Here is a 17,720-nt window from a genome sequence, read left to right as displayed (position 1 = left end):
AAATTGAGAATTGGCATTAATTTTGGCCATTTGGGTCGCATAATTTTTTTTATATATTCTGTTATTTGTGTAATAATAGAATGTACTCCATTCAATTTATTCGTGTTGATAAAAGAGATTAAAAAAAAGGAATGGGAATAAACTTAACTGTCGAATATATATAGTTGAATATATCCTCTTGGGATAAGATTTTAAGTGATCTTTCTTGGATATTGATGTAACATGTCATATGTGATTGAGCAAGAAGCAGCAAGATACAAGTGAAATCAATGAACCATCATCTTCTAACACTAAATAAGGTTCAATTCTTCGCCAGTTCGTCATCTTCTTCGGCCAAAACCAATAATAAAAGAATATTGTGTCTGAAGCTAAATAATAGTGGGTAAAGTAATTAATAATAATTCAAGCCTCATTAGCCTAAATATTGCATTAGTCAATTAGTGTTGATTACGTGTTCAGTCCTAAAGCAAGATTATGATGTAGCTGGATGGATCTTGCACTTCAAATCAATAAGTAGGAAATTCTTTATAAAAATATGTCAGCTCTTTCATTCCCTTCACGGCTCTTTTGGTTAGTGGTACTAAATAGTCATAATGGTAACGATTTTTAATGCAAATTTGTGAAGGCGTTATCATGTCAACATCCATGATAATGCAAGTTTATCCTTAAACACATATTTTCTTCCTAAAAATTCAAGTCATCCATTACTACTTGATAAGGTGGTATTGGGTGGTAATAAAATTTTATAAAAGAAAACACATGTGTTGACATCAAGTTTCATTACCATAAATGTTAACATTGGAATGTCTTCACAAACTTGCACTAAAAAGTATTATCATTCCCATAATTTAGGCTATGTTCAATTCACCTTATTTTTGCTTATTTCTGATCTAATCAGATCAGATCAGAAAAAATAAGTTCAGATCAGATCAGTTCAGATCATGCTTATATTTAAAAATCATTATATCTTTCATTACATATTAGTAAAAATTATAATAATTGAATATTAATAAAGTACTCATTGAGACGAATCAAACAAGACTCCACGTGACTATATTTTTTCTTATATATTGAGAAAAATCTAAAAAATAAGATCTTGTAATCAAATCAGATCAGATCAGAAAAAATAAGTTCAGATCAGATCAGATAAGTTCATATCAGAAAATTTCAGGTGAACTAAACCTAGCCTTAGTTCCAAAACCAAACATGCCGTCAAAGTTCAAACTGACTGCTTGTATGCAATAAGTAGATGTATGCAATAAGTAGATGGTGCACAGAGGTGTAGGATGAGCATCCTACACTAGCTCCAAAACGCAAGGCAAGCAGAATAAAACGCACCATTCAACATGCAAAAAGTAATTGATTTGACAGCCAATGTACATTCCCCTTACATCCAATGTACATGTCGAAAATTCAAAAAGTAAATGATTTGACAGTTACTGTTCACCATTTAATAACTGATTTGATGTCAACTGCCATCATTTCCCCACATATATTGTTCACCACTTCTCTCTTGTCCACACTCAACCTCCTTCCATGTTTAATGATTTTGGTTTTTTAAATTTCATCCTCTAGTTACTAATTTTTTTGAGGTTGCAAGAACACAAAGTGAAGAAATACCATTGGCCACCCTTTTGAGAACAAAGAGAAAAAATATGAAGAAATATCTGAACCTCTACTTGAATGTCTGTTATGTTCATTGTGTGTTATCACATTTTCACTATATCACAAGGATTGTACTTTGGATGTCTATTATTATTCATTGTGTGTTATTGACGATTTTATGGGGGGCTGTCATTGTACATTTTGATTTTGTTAATGAACAACCACGAAGCCAAGAATGTACAAAGAAACATAATAGAATAAAAGTAACCCAATTCCTAAAGCTGATGTCAAGTGAGTAATTTGCAATCTTTGTACACTGGTGTGTTGATGTTTGTTCACTAATGAAATTCAATATGTACAATTACAGTCCTATACCTCATAGTGCTCCAGGTGCCACAAAAAAAAACATCAATATGGGTATTTAAAACAAAAGGTAACATAACAACATGATTGTAACCAGTTAATGTACATGAATGTCAACAAAGTGTACATGCAAGGTACGTGCATGTACATGCAAATGTATGTGGAGCTAATAATAATAAAAAGGTACCACAATCAACGTAAAGAATGATAAATCACTATGTACACTGATGGTCATTACTTTGATCACAAAAATAAGGATACATTATTTTTGATTGAATGTTCACTGGATATGACTCAATGTACAAATTTCTAGCAAGATTGTTCAATTACTAAGCCTGAATGTACAATGTTGTTATGATTGGATGTTCAAGTTATTTTATAGAGCTGACTTTGTTCTGTGTACATTAAAGTTGCGTCAATGTTCACTGTGTATGACTAAATATACATTAGCTTCACTAACATGCATGCATAACATATTCAATAGACACAAACAAAACAAAAAAAACTCAATATGGGTATTAAAACAAAAGGTCAACACATAACAACATGATTGTAACCCAGTTAATGTACATGAATGTCAACAAAGTGTACATGCTAGATACGTGCATGTACATGCAACTGTAGGTGGAGCTAATAATAATAAAAAAAGTACCGCAACCAACGTAAATAAGGATAAATCACAATGTACACTGATGGTCATTACTTTGATCACTGAAAATCCCCAAATGTACACTCGTATATTATTGTACATCAAACCATATGCATTTGTACAATAAAAAAAAGTTTTAAAAATGCAAAACAGAAAATAAAATCAAATATCTAACATTTGGAAATTTATAATACAAATGAATGAAAATAAGGGAGAAATAAATGAAGAACAAAATAAATGAGAGAGATAATTGAAATGGTTCTTGAAAAATAAATGAGAGAGAAAGGGAGGAATGAGTGAGTGATGAGAGAGAAAGAGCTGACCCACTTTCATAAATACTGCCAAAAGCCTGCCAAATTTTGGCTCCCCTAAAACCATCAAAACGACGTAATTTTGGACAAGGTGTAGGATGCTCATCCTACACCTTGGTGTAGGATCTAATTTGCGGCTTGTATGAGCTTGCTTTGACTTGACATATAAGACTGCATGTCTCATGCTGATCACAAAAAAATATTATTATGAATTCTGTCTTTTTAAAAAACTGAAAACAAGATTTCCAAAATTAGAACCAAATAAAATGGCAATTTGTTGTTTGTTTTCAAATATTACACAACTAATTTACATGAATATCTTAAATTTATTATACTTCTTTCATTTCTTTTTACATGTTACACTTTTGAACTGCGAACTCCTTGTCAATTTTTGAAGATGAGAGAAATAGAAAGAAAGAAAGAAAAATGAGGACCCATGTGATAGGTGAGAGATAAAGATGATTTATTTCTCGAAAAAGAAAGTGATGCATCTAATTTGAAACACATCTTTTAAAAAAGTGTAGCATCTAAACAAAAACAGAGAAAGTAAAACTTATTTCATACAACTTTCAAAAGTTGAAACAAAAAACTAAAAACAAGCAGTTATGTCGAACGATATGATTCTGACTTCTGAGATTGATGAATGACTAGTACAAAATGTAACAAACTTCAGAACCAAAATCGGCATTCCGCCCACAGGCCATAATCTACAAGGTTAAACACTGATACCATTCTCCGAAGCTTAGACCAAACCAATGCCAGCATCTAATGTTAATACTCAAAATATGCACAGCCAAAATAAGCATCTTTAGAGATTATGAGCTCTGCATACTCTTCAAACAGGACAGTAAGTCTACAGATAAGCTTTTAAGCTTCCAAAAAGACTGATTAGTATGAGCACCCTAAAATTATCCAGTCGAATACCAAGCTTAGATAATCTTTGCTGTGATATATATATTTCACTTTTGTTAGCAACTTCAATAATGTTGTTGGCGATATCAGTCTAGAAAATTGCCACGTCCAAATAGTCACCAATCTACAACCATGTAAGAGAGTATACGATTATCGAGTGATAAGTAGCAGGAGTTTATCAGATGCAAGAAGCGCATCTTTTGTAGTGCTTTAAGCGATCTATAGCTAAATAAAAGTTACTAAATTACCTGAAAACCAAGTTGAGCCAATGGCTTGTCATCATCTACCTTTCTGTTACCATATGCGAATGTTTCTCCTACCTACAAGAATCATGAGTTCATGACACAAAAAGCAACAACAGGCATCAAAACCGCATAAGGGGAACCACCATGTGGCATATATTACACAATGATTTGATGCCTAAGCGTAATAATAGATGAGCACGAATAAAAATCTTTCATCCATTCAAAAAAAAAAAAAAGTATCTGTCATAAGCTTCTTGATTGGCTTATCACCAGGGGAGCAGCTTTGGAATCTCACCAAAATAGCCGCACGCCTGCAACACTACTTATCTGTAAAGAATTTGCTAGGATAAGCTTCACTACCAGCCTTCTTTTCTCCTTTAACTTTATTTTTCATTTGAAGGCTCTTTTAGCTTCTTTTTTTCCTATTTTTTTGGGTCACCTCAACATGACAGATATGTCAAGTTGAGTCAGGTTTTCGGTTCCAGTTATTGGGTTGAGTAAGAGATTGCTAGTTCTAGTTGATGGCAATGCTCAATTGCTTACTAAGAACTGAAACCCCCCACACCTAACCAACTCTGCACCAAGAGTAAATCTCATTCGAGGCACTGAAACAGTAGTACAATAAAGCATAGTATGGTAGTTACTACAAACATTGATTTCATTTGAAGTACAAAAAACAGGTATAATATGCATGGATACTAGTGGGAGAAGTACATCAGACTAGGAAGATGGTTGAGAAATTACCGGCCTAACCACGAAATGGCCAAGTTTCTCAGGGAACACAAAAGCAAAAGACAACCTTGTATGTCTCCTTTTAGCTTCCGGGGTTACCTCCTTTACCTTTAAGAAATCAAAACGGAATTGGAGTCAACATAAGACCATAAAATCGAGAAAGGAAGAGAGAACAGTAAATGCAATCATTTAAAATTTAACTGCAAGATAAAAAAAAGCCTTCAGCTTACAGGTCCACATGTCACATTTTCCATTACCCTTTCATTTGGTTTTGGGTGGGCTAACTCGATATCGTCTTCACTATAGAGTTTGACAATTAACATACATCTTCATAGAGCATTAGACCATGCTAGGTAGTATACGCAATACAAGATTACAACAGAAGCAAATTGAACAAACTGCTACAAATGCAGGTACAACAACACATACTAAGTAGTCTCTCATATGAAACGAGATATGCTTACTCCACTTACAATGCTACCTCAAAAAATACAAGGTCGTCAAGCTTCTTTATAACTCTTCTTCATAGATTAATAATCATCACTCAAGGGGTCTCTTCTCTTAATTACCAGAAGCACAAAGAACTAACAGCCTATTAGTAGCCGATAATTATTCTTAATAACGGAAATGAATTTATAAGTAATTCGATACAGAAAGTTTCATGTCAATGTCCATGGCAATGGAGCTTCATTCTAAACATATCTTTTTTTCACAAGTATTCATTACCACTCAATACCACATCTAAAGTCATAATGGATGATCATGAATTAGAAGAAAAAGAGGCATTTATGGTAGACAAGCATTTACTATGCACATTAGCATAGAACTTGCTATGAATCAATATTAGTAGGAAGGGCATATTAGGTAGTGCAACAAGTAATATCTTGAGGAGAAAGATAAGTGAGTTAGTTATAGGAGTAATACTATAAATAAGAGAACATTAAGAAAGAAAAAAGATATGTTAAATATTGATAAGAAAATTGGGTGAGCTTTTAAGAGTTCAATGGGAGAGAACAAGCCTCTTGAAAGCTTGAAATTATCCTTTTTATTGTTTTAATTTCAGTTTATAAATCAAATCTTCTATTTCTTCCTTAATCTATGCTATTAATGGTGTCGAAGCTATGTTAATTCATAGCAGAACTCTTCACAAAATAATAGATTCATAACTATTACCACTATATATTACCACCTAGTCACCTGTCAGATGAGTTGTAAAAGGTTAAAAAGCTCTCCTAGGCATAAACAGACATTGCAAAACAGCCTCTTCTTACAGAATTGTAAGGCTGGTAAGTTAGGAGCTTGTAATGTTTGAAATAGCAAAACTTTGCCAATCCCTGGGATCCATCTATCAGCCCCCATGCACAAACAGCCAAAAAACATTCAACACAAGAACCACACTTCACAAAAAATCTGGAAATCATCCCAGGAACAGAAGATTGGTGGAATACATTATACAAACGCGTTAAACTCATAGCTTTCAGACAAAAATGTTTGACATGACTGTTACAACTGAAAAGAAGTGATCCTCTCATGAACTAAATGATGATGCATAAACCAATTTCAGAACTCATATACTCTTGTTAAGGAAATTCATATATTCTGATTTCTAGTGGACCCAAAACATCGTAACAAAATTGAACATGGGTAATACTTGAGTTCATGGTATATACAAGCTTTTGGATTGTATCTTGAGATAAAATGAACATGGTCTATAATGGGGTTGAGTTGTCAGTTGAGCAAAATCTAAAAAGAGCAATTTGCTTAGTCCTTTACAAGTTTTCACATTACACAGTTTTTTTGCAGCTTTAGTAGTGTTGGAAGTTAGAACAACAAGTTGAAGCCGCAACCCACCACTACAACCATTGAAGGAATATAAACGAATAAATGAAATGGAACAAAAAGGAGCCCATATGCCATGCATGGATACAGGTAAAGATTGAAAATATTAAACAAACCAGATCAGTCAACTCCCGAAGAGTAGCATCCTTCCATGTATAGATTTGAAATTCATTTTTGGGCTCCTTTCCTCTGACTGCAAAGTCCTCCTTGCTATGATGACTGCCAATCTGCAAAATTTTAGACCACCATTTAAGACTACTTTACACAAAGTATGTTAAGAACCACGTAGGAGCTACTTTGTAAAGCTCCCAGACCCAGTGTCCACCCAATCCATGAGCTTGGGTATTCAAATCTCACAGAGCCAAACATCACAGATGGGAGAGATTTTATTTGTGGTCACTTTGGGCCTTAATCTCATTTCCTAGCTATTGGAATGGGGTTTGTAATTAGAATGGTGTTCACCCCTAAAAAGAAACGAGTTGCAGAACTGTGCTCTTCGAATGACTATCCTTACCCCCTGCTCAACAAGGGTGGGCCTCCACGTTGATCAAAAGAAACTCAGGCCCAACAGATAAGAATCCTCTTCTTTACATGATTTCTTCTTCCTGCCATTCAAATCTAGGCTCAAAAAAGAGATTTGTCCTGGCTGGGCTAATAGCAGCTCACTCAGTTGAAACTCCTGCCTTACTCTGACAATTTGGAGAGTAGAATTACTTCAAATTAGATCGAAAACTTTGCTACTCTTTCGGGAATTCCACTGGTATTCAATCAAGAAAGATGAGGCAAGAAGTCTAAACCATGACTGGACCGGTGCAACCAAAGACTACTTGGCTAAAGCTATCCACAATCAAGCCATAAATTTACAGATAAGAGGCTGATAGCAACAACAATAGCACCACATCTGCTAAATCAGAAAGTCCAACCCTAAATGCAAAAATCAAAAGAAAAATCTAACAATTTTAGCAAGTTTCAGGAAACACAAATAGAAACGGCATCATTTATGCTTCCTATATAGAATGACACAGAAAAGAAAAATTCCTGGAAATGCAACGTAGTTACATAGCGATAAACACAAAAGGTGAAAAATTGGAAAATTACCTTAGTGAAAACCCGAAGCAGCAAAGGACAAGTCTGCAACCACAATGAGATAATGTATTACCAACATGAATATTAATATAGTAAACGGAATTCAAAAATCCATCACTAATTTTTTTTTCAAGGTAACCCAAAAGGGACAAATTTATTAAATCATTAGAAGCAAAATAAACAATAGAGTCCGGAAAGTCATCCTCCCAACACCTTTTACCAATTTCCATAGGTTGGAAATGAGCTAAAGCATGGGTAACACTATTCCCCGCTTTCTTAACAAAAGACCAAACTACCGACTCAAAATAATAAGATAACACTGTAATATCATCTAACACTGAAAATCACTAGAGCCACCACCACCCTTTTGCAATGCTTGAATAACTTGTAAGCTATCACTCTCCAAGAACACTCTCGAGCACCCCTGTTCTTTTGCCACGATCAAACCCTCAAGCACCGCCTTCGCTTTGGCTACGCGAGTATCCCAGCTCACGGTAGACTGAACCACCGCACAACACACCAGCTCACCCCACTCGTTGCAACATGTAAACATGTGATGCACTTATACATTAACAACATGAACATTACAGCACTGAATACATTTCTTAAGATGCACTTATAAATTAACAACATCACATCCCATTCGACGAACACTTCAGAATGATTTGAACCTCATAAAATGTTATGTCAAACAAGCCCAAGTAAAGGAAGGACTATTGTAGACCTACAGTAAATAAATATAGAGAATACCTTCTAATCAGACATGAAAAATGAAAAAAGTCCAAAATTTTGTCAGAAACAACCTCAAATCTCACATTAATAACCCTAGGGAAAAAAATCCAGAAAAAAAGTACACAAGGCATACAAAAATCAAATCACATAAGCTAAAAAAAAAAAAACAAGTCCAATTCTATTTTCTTACAAGAATTTTAAGCAAACCTAGAAATCTGAATACAATTTTAACTCTCAAACACTACATTGTTGCCAGTGGCGTATCCAGGATTCCAACCCTATGGGTTCAGAGTCCGTAAAAAAAATACATTCATTCAATCAAAGTTCAATACATTAATTCAAATATCAAACTACAATAGCTAAATAGAATGTTAATTCATTACATTAAATCAATAAACCCTTCATAGTCACAATACAATCTACACAATAACACAAGCAAGAAATTTCAACTCCATGAGTCTAGACACTACAAAGTTCAATCACATTAATCATTCATTCATCCACAATCCACAATCCACAATCCACAATCATTCATTGAAAATTTATTCAACATTCACAAATCACAATCCAAAGTCCAAAGTCTACAATCCACATTCATTAATTCAACATTTAAATCTAAAATTCATAAAGCAACAAATTCATTCTATGAGTAATTGAATATTGAGTAAGTGCTAAGTAATACTAACAAGTAACAACTTCACAATCCAAACTCCAAAGTCCAAGAACAGAGAGTAAATCAACAGTAATTTTTTCTAGTTCGAATGAACTGTGATTAACTATAAAATCGAACAATTCAGAGAAAAAAAATTGAACTCAAGTAAACAAATTAAAAGTAGCAATCGATGAATCAAATTTTAAAACACAAAATAAAAATGCAGAAGAAACCCTAGAACAAAAAAGAACCTTTTCGCGATCGACGGAGAAGGAACGACGAGGAAGTGTATTTGGTGGAGGTGGTAATAGCTGCATTTTCCGGTGAAGCCCTGCTACTCCCGCCATTTTTCCTTGCTTTTTTTTTTCTCTCTCTCCACAGTTGTGAATGTAATAACGGTTTATGCAACATTGTTTGAGTTAACCCTCTTGTGCTAGAGCGAGATGGTTTGAGCGTCACATGTGATTACATCAAATCTTGGGTTTTGAGACTTGTTGCCATAACAATGTATTGATGTGATATTTGCTTCCTTTAGAATGACCGGGTTGTATACGGTGTGGTTGTGTGGCTTCCATTAATGTAGTATGGGGTTTATCATTCACTAAGCATATGATTCTCGTCAAAAAAAAAAAACATTGTTTGAATTGGAGCGAATTTGGGGGTTGGTTTAGGCTACAAGCCCAAAAAAGAGAAACTATTAAAATTCATAAACTTGTGGCCCAATTATTTTGTTCATGGATAATATGGAAGTATTATGGAAATGAAACCCTAGGTTTGTATGGCTATAATTTCTACGTTAGTAATAGTAGATGTCATCTAGCTTAGTTGGTAAAGTCTTGTGAAGATTGTATCTAACGATCGAATTTTGTCTACATCACTGCGCTTAGTTGCACATTTACACCCAAAAAAAATCACATTACCGGTTTGTTTGGTAAAAGATAATAGAGACATATCAGGTAAACGTCCATGATCTTCTATGTTGTTATATCCTCCCCCCAATCCCTCCCTCTTCACTTCATCTTGTTTTTACTAGGTTGAAAACTTGAAAGTATATTTACATGTTAAAATTGGATTATTTTTTTTACTGAAAGTGATTTTTATTATTAAATCTGATTTTTCCTAATTACAATTGATTTTGTTGATCTCTATTCTCTAGTGTATTTATTTTGAGAAGCTATTGGGTCAGACGCGTCCGGCCATAAATTTGGTCGGACGACTTTCAGTTGGTTTCAAAAAAAATTCAATTGGTTTCATTTTTTGTTCAGAAGACCAAATGAAAAAAAAAACAACACAAGCTGAAAGAATTTACACACCAACTGAAAGAACACAGAAGACCAAATGAAAGAAAAACAACACAAGCTGAAAGAATTTACACACCAACTGAAAGAACACAGAAGACCAAATGAAAGAAAAATAACACAAGCTGAAAGAATTTACACACCAACTGAAAGAACACAGAAGACCAAATGAAAGAAAAACAACACAAGTTGAAAGAATTTACACACCAACCGAAAGAATACAATAATCAACTGGAAAAAAAAAAACACACCAATTTCATTCGCTGTTGAGTGTATTCCATTTTCAACAATGAATAATTCCTGAGTTTATTCCATCTTCCTCAATAGAAACCTCCAAAAAAGAATCCTCATAAACCCCATCATCATCATCTACTTTCTCGTTGTTATCTTCCAAATCACTATCTTTTCTCTCCATGAGTATATATGCGATATATTTGGGTGAAAATCAAATGCCCAATCGAGCTTTATTACTAAAAGGAACAGAAATTCAGTTGAGTTTCATTTAGTAGACTAACTTTGCTGCAGTTTGTCGGTCGTTGTCGCCGCGCCGTTCTCGCAGCTTCGTCCGACGAACATATTGGGTCAGACAGTCTGACCCAATACTTTCACATTTATTTTTGTGCAATTGATTGATTTTTACTAATTGGGCTTATTGAAAGTATTTGTTATAGATTCACATTGATATTTGATAAATAAAACTTACTTACATAACGTTATTTTTCAAAGTGAGGTGAACAAGGTCTTATGGTGTTTGACACTTAAAATTGCATTTTCGCCTATTGGCATTATGCATATTGGTGAACCTACATTGATGATACATAATGTTAGTTCACTTTGCAAGATGTTAATTTAGGCGGTAAGACTTTGAACTACCGCTCTTTTATTGACAAGTGTTCTATTTCTACTGGAGGCCGCCATAAGAGGTTATGAGGAGTTGTTGATAGTTTACACATTAACCCGTAAAAGGTTAATACAATTTCGAGCCAAATCCCCATCATGTATAAATAAAAAAACAAAGTCACTTTTTTATTTTTATGATAAAGTTTTTTACAAGAAAACTCAAGAAATTTATCCTAAGTGCTATATACAGTAAAAAAAGAAGAGGTTAAATACAATAAAAAAAGAGAGTAAAAGACTAACCTATCTCTTATGAGAAGTTTATAATCATACTAAACATGATAGGGGTCATCCATGACAAATGACCCCCCCTTATAGGAGGGTCATCTATGACAAATGATCTCATGTAGAGGGTTCATCTATGACAATCGACCCCCTCGTAGGGAAATCATGTAGGACAACTGACCCCTTAATTCGAAAAAAAAATGATCTCCTACTATACTTTGGCCTCGTTTGGTTCACATGGGAAGTAATTTTTCATGGAAATTTACATTTTATGTGAAATTCTTTCCCTTGTTAATTTTCTAAGAATTAGACAAAATTGTTTGGTTGACAGTTGACACCATAGGAAATTGCATTTCCTAGGAAATTACTCACCAAGGGGGAGGCTTGGTGAGTGATTTCCCATGTTTCATGGAAAATTCTATTTCCCTTGGAATTTGTATTTCCTATGCTTCTCCCATTTCCCTCCAACCAAACACAACACCCATAATTTATTTCCCAGAAATTTGTATTTTTAAGGGAAATAGCTTCCAACCAAACAACACCTTTGAATAGTCTTCCTAAATTTGAGATTACACAATTAAGTACTCACCGAACTGCTGTTATTATTTTTATTATAATCCGGAAAAAAATGATCGGCTAATATTGTAATATGCTATGATCTATTGGTAATATTATGTACTACTGTTATTCTATAATGGGTAGCTAGGTACAACAAATAATATAAGTAAGAAGTTATAATAGCATCTCATGTTTTTTAACTATAAAAAAAGGTAAAATTAACTATGGTTAAATTCTATAAAATATTAGATGTTGTATTTAGCCTTCTTTTTTTGTGCTGTATTTAGCACACCCCAAATTTATTTAACCAAAATTAAGTTCGAGTTTACAAGAGTTTGAGCCTCTAAAGGCACTTCTTTTAGCCAGCCTTGCATTTCACTAAATCTACGACTCGTATGGGCAAGTTTGTGGTAGCCTTGTCCCATTTCTACCAACATGATTAAACGAAATACTAAGACACTCTTTAGTCTTTAGCCAGCAAAATGATATTACAAAACAATGTTGCCGAAACTAGTATTCTCCTTTAATTTGTTCCTTTCTTCATATGATTGAAGATTGATGAGCTTGAGACAATCACTTTCGAACACCAACCTCCATAATCCAGCTTCCAGAGCAATTGACAAAGTGTGGCGAGAAGCTATAACTTCTGCCACATCGATCTCATAACACCGGTACCCCTCCACAAAAAGACAAGTAGACCCTATAACATCACCAACACTATCAAGGGGATTGTGTATCTCAATCCATCACCAATTACGCAGTTCGAACATTGTGGCTGACTCTTTGGCGAAGCAAGGGCTTCATAGAAATTCTGATTTTGTTGCCTGGTTATAGTTCTCTAGACTACCAAATGTTTCATGTTCCATTTCTCTCATGTAGGATCCTGTACAATTGCTTGAATTTTTTATCAATGAAATGAGAAAATTATCAAAAAAAAAAACACAGCAGCATCCGAGTTGATTTTGTATGATAAAAGAGTTTGATACCAAGTGTCTAGCTAGATACAAAATTTTATTCCACCAATAATAACGTCTAACATATGTTTTTGAAGCGTAATTGATGAGACTAGAATAAAGAAAGTTACTAGATTACCCCCAATACTCCAATAATAGTACATAATACTCCAATAATAGTACATAATACTCCAATAATAGTACATAATACATGATGAGATGATGATTAAGGAGGCATTTGAAGTAGATAATATAGAGAAGACATCCTTAAAATTCCCAAATCTTCGGAACTAAACCATACAACTTGCGTATGCGCATGTTCAACCAAATATTTAACGTTCGACGTCCACCCAAGGACTAAGGCAAGAATTCAGCAAACATTCAAAATATGGAGCCCTCGATCACATGTAATTTTCTGATGTGAACACAAAAATTAGCACTTGCATAGTTGCACTGTCGCGGGAGACGGGAAGTTGTCGGTCTTCATTTGCGTAAACAATGTGATTAAATGAGCACTTGTCATCTAGTATAATATGTCGAGTCCAATATTTCATTATTTTAGCTTACCAAAAGGTTGGATTGTTATATTGCTATATGCAAAATCATACGAAAGACTATTTGATGGTACTAGATGCTGACCAATATGGTTTTAAGATAATTTTTATGATCGAGAACTATTAGATCATTTCGTCTAAATCATTGATTAATCTTAATATTGTAGACTTCGTCTATTCATGACTCTAGTTCCTACTTCCTAAGATAAGCAATAAAATTTAGGAGCGTCTCTCCTTTGTACAAGTAAAGGTGTATTAATTTGTATAATTGTTAAAATTACTCCTATTTACTTTTCCTTTTTCTATTGAATTAAATCACACCCAAAAGGAGATGAGCATATTATTATAGGTGGCGAGTCAAAAGTTTCTTTTCAATTTTTGTGACCGGTTTTCTTCATTTACCATTCACCGAGCAATCAAGATCTTCTCTTCTTGTGATAATTTCAAAAATTATGGCCTCTCATTGAATCAGATTCGGTCAATGCTTTCAAATGGTGTAGCCAGAGGCCTTGGGATCTCAACTTTATTTGAAGTGCAATAGATGGTGGTCGTGGAATTTCTATCATTTACAAGGGGAGACCCACCAATGTGGTTGCTGATACGCTTGCCAAACAAGGACTCCAGCGAGAGATGAGTTTGTAGCATGGATGTAATTTTTGTGCTCTCATGTGTAATTTCTTCATTTTGTGTTTTGGGTTGTGTTCTTGGATTATAACTCACCAATATGTCTACACTGGTTGTAATGACCTTTTTGTGCACATTAATGAAAACTTAATTATCAAAAAGAAGTATTAGATGGTCACAATATATAATGCTTCTTGTAACCATGAAAATGCTATGGGATTGTATCATAATATCATTGTTAATATAATGTTCTTATTAGTTTTTGAATTTAAACATCATAAATATGATGTAGGTCGTAATGTGAGCTTAAACGTCATACGAATCATATATACTTTGGAAACGGAAAAACCATAAATAAAATTGGAACTTAAATAATGTCTTGCTTCAATTTTTAATATTCCAAAATATCAAAACAAAAACAATAACCAATGGACTCTAATTTGAAAGATACATGATCAAATTGTGTAACACCCAAAATATATCAAAATTCAAAAATAGTCCAATATCTATAAGAGAATATTGATATAGAAGTACCATTTAGACAATTGAGAGGAAAGATGCAACTACTCCATGTAGAACTACAGAGTAACCTGGTCCATAAGGAGGTACTTCCTCGACTTTTTTTACTTGTTACACTGTTGTATTCACTATTTTTAGGAGATATTCCTTTCAATTTTTTTGGTGTACTTTTTACTCTTTTAGCATTAAATGAGGTGGGACTTGGGAGTCTTACTTTTTGATGGTAAAAGTAGTTAAAAAAAATCTTTTACTACTAGAAAAAATACAAAATATAATAAAAATTTATTACTTTCCGATAAGTTAAGTATTCTAAATCAAAAAAATTTAAATAATGTATCAAGTAAGAATAAAATAATAATCTAAAAAAATATAGCAAGTAAAAAAAAAAAAAGTATTAGTAGCTTTCGAAAAAATAGAAAAAATGGTAGTGAAGAATCAAATTCTGAAACAAGTTCAATAGGTGAGAACTGAGAAGGCTGAAAAAGGACTATTCGACCTTCTAAAATGGGTAAAGCTACTTAATAAAGTATCCCATTAGGTCATCAAGATTTTCTATTTTAAGCAAGTGATAACCATCACCACCACTGTTCAATAGGAGTAGTATTAGATGGTTTGTCCTTTTCCAATTTGTGTGGGGGTCCACCCAAGAAATCATTTCATCAAATTATGTGCTCTGAATATTTGATCAGAGATTCATATGCAACAACCAATTTGTCAACAAAGGACTAATAATATCACACATCACTGTTTGAAGTAAAATCTCTATATTGGAAACTTTATGTAGTAGTATAGTACTAGTATGAGAACTAGGACCAGAGGTGATTATGGGCCGGGCCGGGCCGGGTCGCGGCAAAAAAAATTTCCCATTGGTCGGGCCTGATCGGGTCAAAATTCGGGCTGAATGTCTTTGGGTCCAAAGCCCGCTATTTTGGGCCTAAATTAGCGGGCTTTTGTGGGTCAAAACGGACCGGGCCAAAAAATAGACTAAAAAGTCGTTTTTGGCCCGTCCAAAGCCAAAAAGAATACGGGTGGGCCCGGCTTGGCCCGTGGGCCGAAAAATTCTGTCCAAAATCCGGCCCAAAAACGGGACGGGCCAAAAATGATCACCTCTACCTAAGACTATAGTTAAAAAAAAAAAAAAGCTCATCACATTTTTTTTTATGATTAATGAAGATAATTAAGTTCCAAGTAGATTTAGACAAGAGTTAGATAAATTATAAGTTAAAGATCCTCTCAAACGAAAATAATTTATACATGTATTGAGATATATGGATATTGTTATCTAATTCATATTGGATGGAATCTTTAAATAACATGTGTCCAATTTTTTATTATTTGTAACAAAGTTATATTCTACATTGGACAACTATTGTCGAACTTCTGTTACAACAATTTATACTAGCCTTCATATGCACGCGATGCGTGCGTTAATTTCAAAATTTGTTATTCTATTAGATACTCCATTCGTACTTTATTTATGATTAAACTTAAACGTCAAAAATTAAACAGTTAGATGAATTTAGATATATTAATTCGCTAATGTAAAAAAATAAAAAGGTTGTGAGTGATTGTTAACATTAATTTTTTGTGAATGAATATTGAACAGAAAGAACAAAAACAATGAGTTGGTTTAACTGAATTAAAGAATATCAAAGGTAGTGAATGTCCAAACTTTTCATGTGCATGTTATGTATGCCATCTTTTTTTATAATGTATAAATATTTTGTCCATTTAATTTTTGATTGAAGTATCTGATGCATATACCATTTTAAACTTGTTTTAAATGGCAAGTTGGAATGAGAATTTTTAAATGATTTGCTTTTGTAATTTTTTTTCATTCCATTAATTAGATCATTAAGGGTATTTTTGTCACTTCAAAAGAGGACACCACACCTCCTCTCTTGGCTTATATAATAGAGATATGTATTAAAAGATGTTGTCTCAATTTATTCTTCATGTAAAGCCTTCCCTCGATTAATGAGTTTCATTTGATGGTATCTTTGTGCATTTAAAAGTAAATAAAACTAACAAATATGGTTAATACAAGTCTTGAAAACCTAATCTCAAGTATGAATGTTAATGATTTAGCAACTAATCTCATTTGACCTTATTATTGTTCTCTCAAAACAAAATATAATAGATGACAATATACAAGAAGTTCAAATTGAAAACCAAATATCCAATTTTAAAATTGTTATACATCCAACAATGTGAGACATTCCTCGGACCCAAAGGTATAATTCATCAAGAAATATGTGAATTACATAAGTAATTGTAAAACTGATAAAATGAATTCTCCATTCAAATAGAAATCTCCTTATTCTACAGGTTTCTTTCATCACAAGTTAAGGTTAATTGTTCACATAGTAAATTATACTTCATCTGTTTCTTTTTACTTGCAACAATTTGACTTTCACGCTTGCCAATGCATAATTTCAACCATCAATAAGTTTAATTACAGATAAATAAAAATTATAAAAAGTATATATTTTGAAAATATACATTCAGATGAATCTAACAAGATCCCACATGAATATGTTTTTCCTTAACTATAAATCACCAAACATAAACGAAGTAGAGTTGGTAAATAGTGTAAAAGTCAAACTGTTGCAAGTAAAAAGAAACGGAGGAATTATATATATATATATATATATATATATATATATATATATATATATCAAACTTAAATCTATTGTAGGTAATTGGAATTTGAAAGTATCCATCTGATATTGGGAATACAAGCTCTACTCGTATTGTGATGGTTTATATATGGTATTTAATTTATTAATTATCATAGATTTAACTCATAATGTTTAATTCTTATGTTAATTAGATATTTATATCATTAGGAAAGTATGTTCATTGTTTCTTATTAGGAATATGTTTATTGATTATAGGTTTATGGTATTTAATTAATTTATTAATTATCATAAATTTAACTCGTTATGTTCAATTCTTATGTTAAT

General features: G+C 33.1%; 1 protein-coding gene across 1 annotated transcript; it reads right to left on the bottom strand.

Moving 5' to 3' along the window:
• Positions 1 to 3,470: 3,470 nt before the first annotated feature.
• On the bottom strand, positions 3,471 to 9,534 carry LOC104905465 (histone deacetylase complex subunit SAP18). The gene is made up of 6 exons (XM_010694019.3): positions 9,378 to 9,534; positions 7,755 to 7,787; positions 6,773 to 6,883; positions 4,830 to 4,925; positions 4,089 to 4,160; positions 3,471 to 3,964 (listed from the first exon to the last, which is right to left on the bottom strand). The coding sequence occupies exons 1-6, from the start codon at positions 9,471 to 9,473 to the stop codon at positions 3,932 to 3,934; spliced, it is 441 nt and encodes a 146-aa protein (XP_010692321.2). The 5' UTR covers positions 9,474 to 9,534; the 3' UTR covers positions 3,471 to 3,931.
• Positions 9,535 to 17,720: the final 8,186 nt, after the last annotated feature.

Source organism: Beta vulgaris, chromosome 1 (genome assembly GCF_026745355.1).
Source record: "Beta vulgaris subsp. vulgaris cultivar EL10 chromosome 1, EL10.2, whole genome shotgun sequence".
In the NCBI taxonomy this organism is placed as follows: domain Eukaryota; kingdom Viridiplantae; phylum Streptophyta; class Magnoliopsida; order Caryophyllales; family Amaranthaceae; genus Beta; species Beta vulgaris.
The sequence above is the reverse complement of the archived record's forward strand: the minus strand, read 5'-3'. Positions and strand labels throughout refer to the sequence as shown.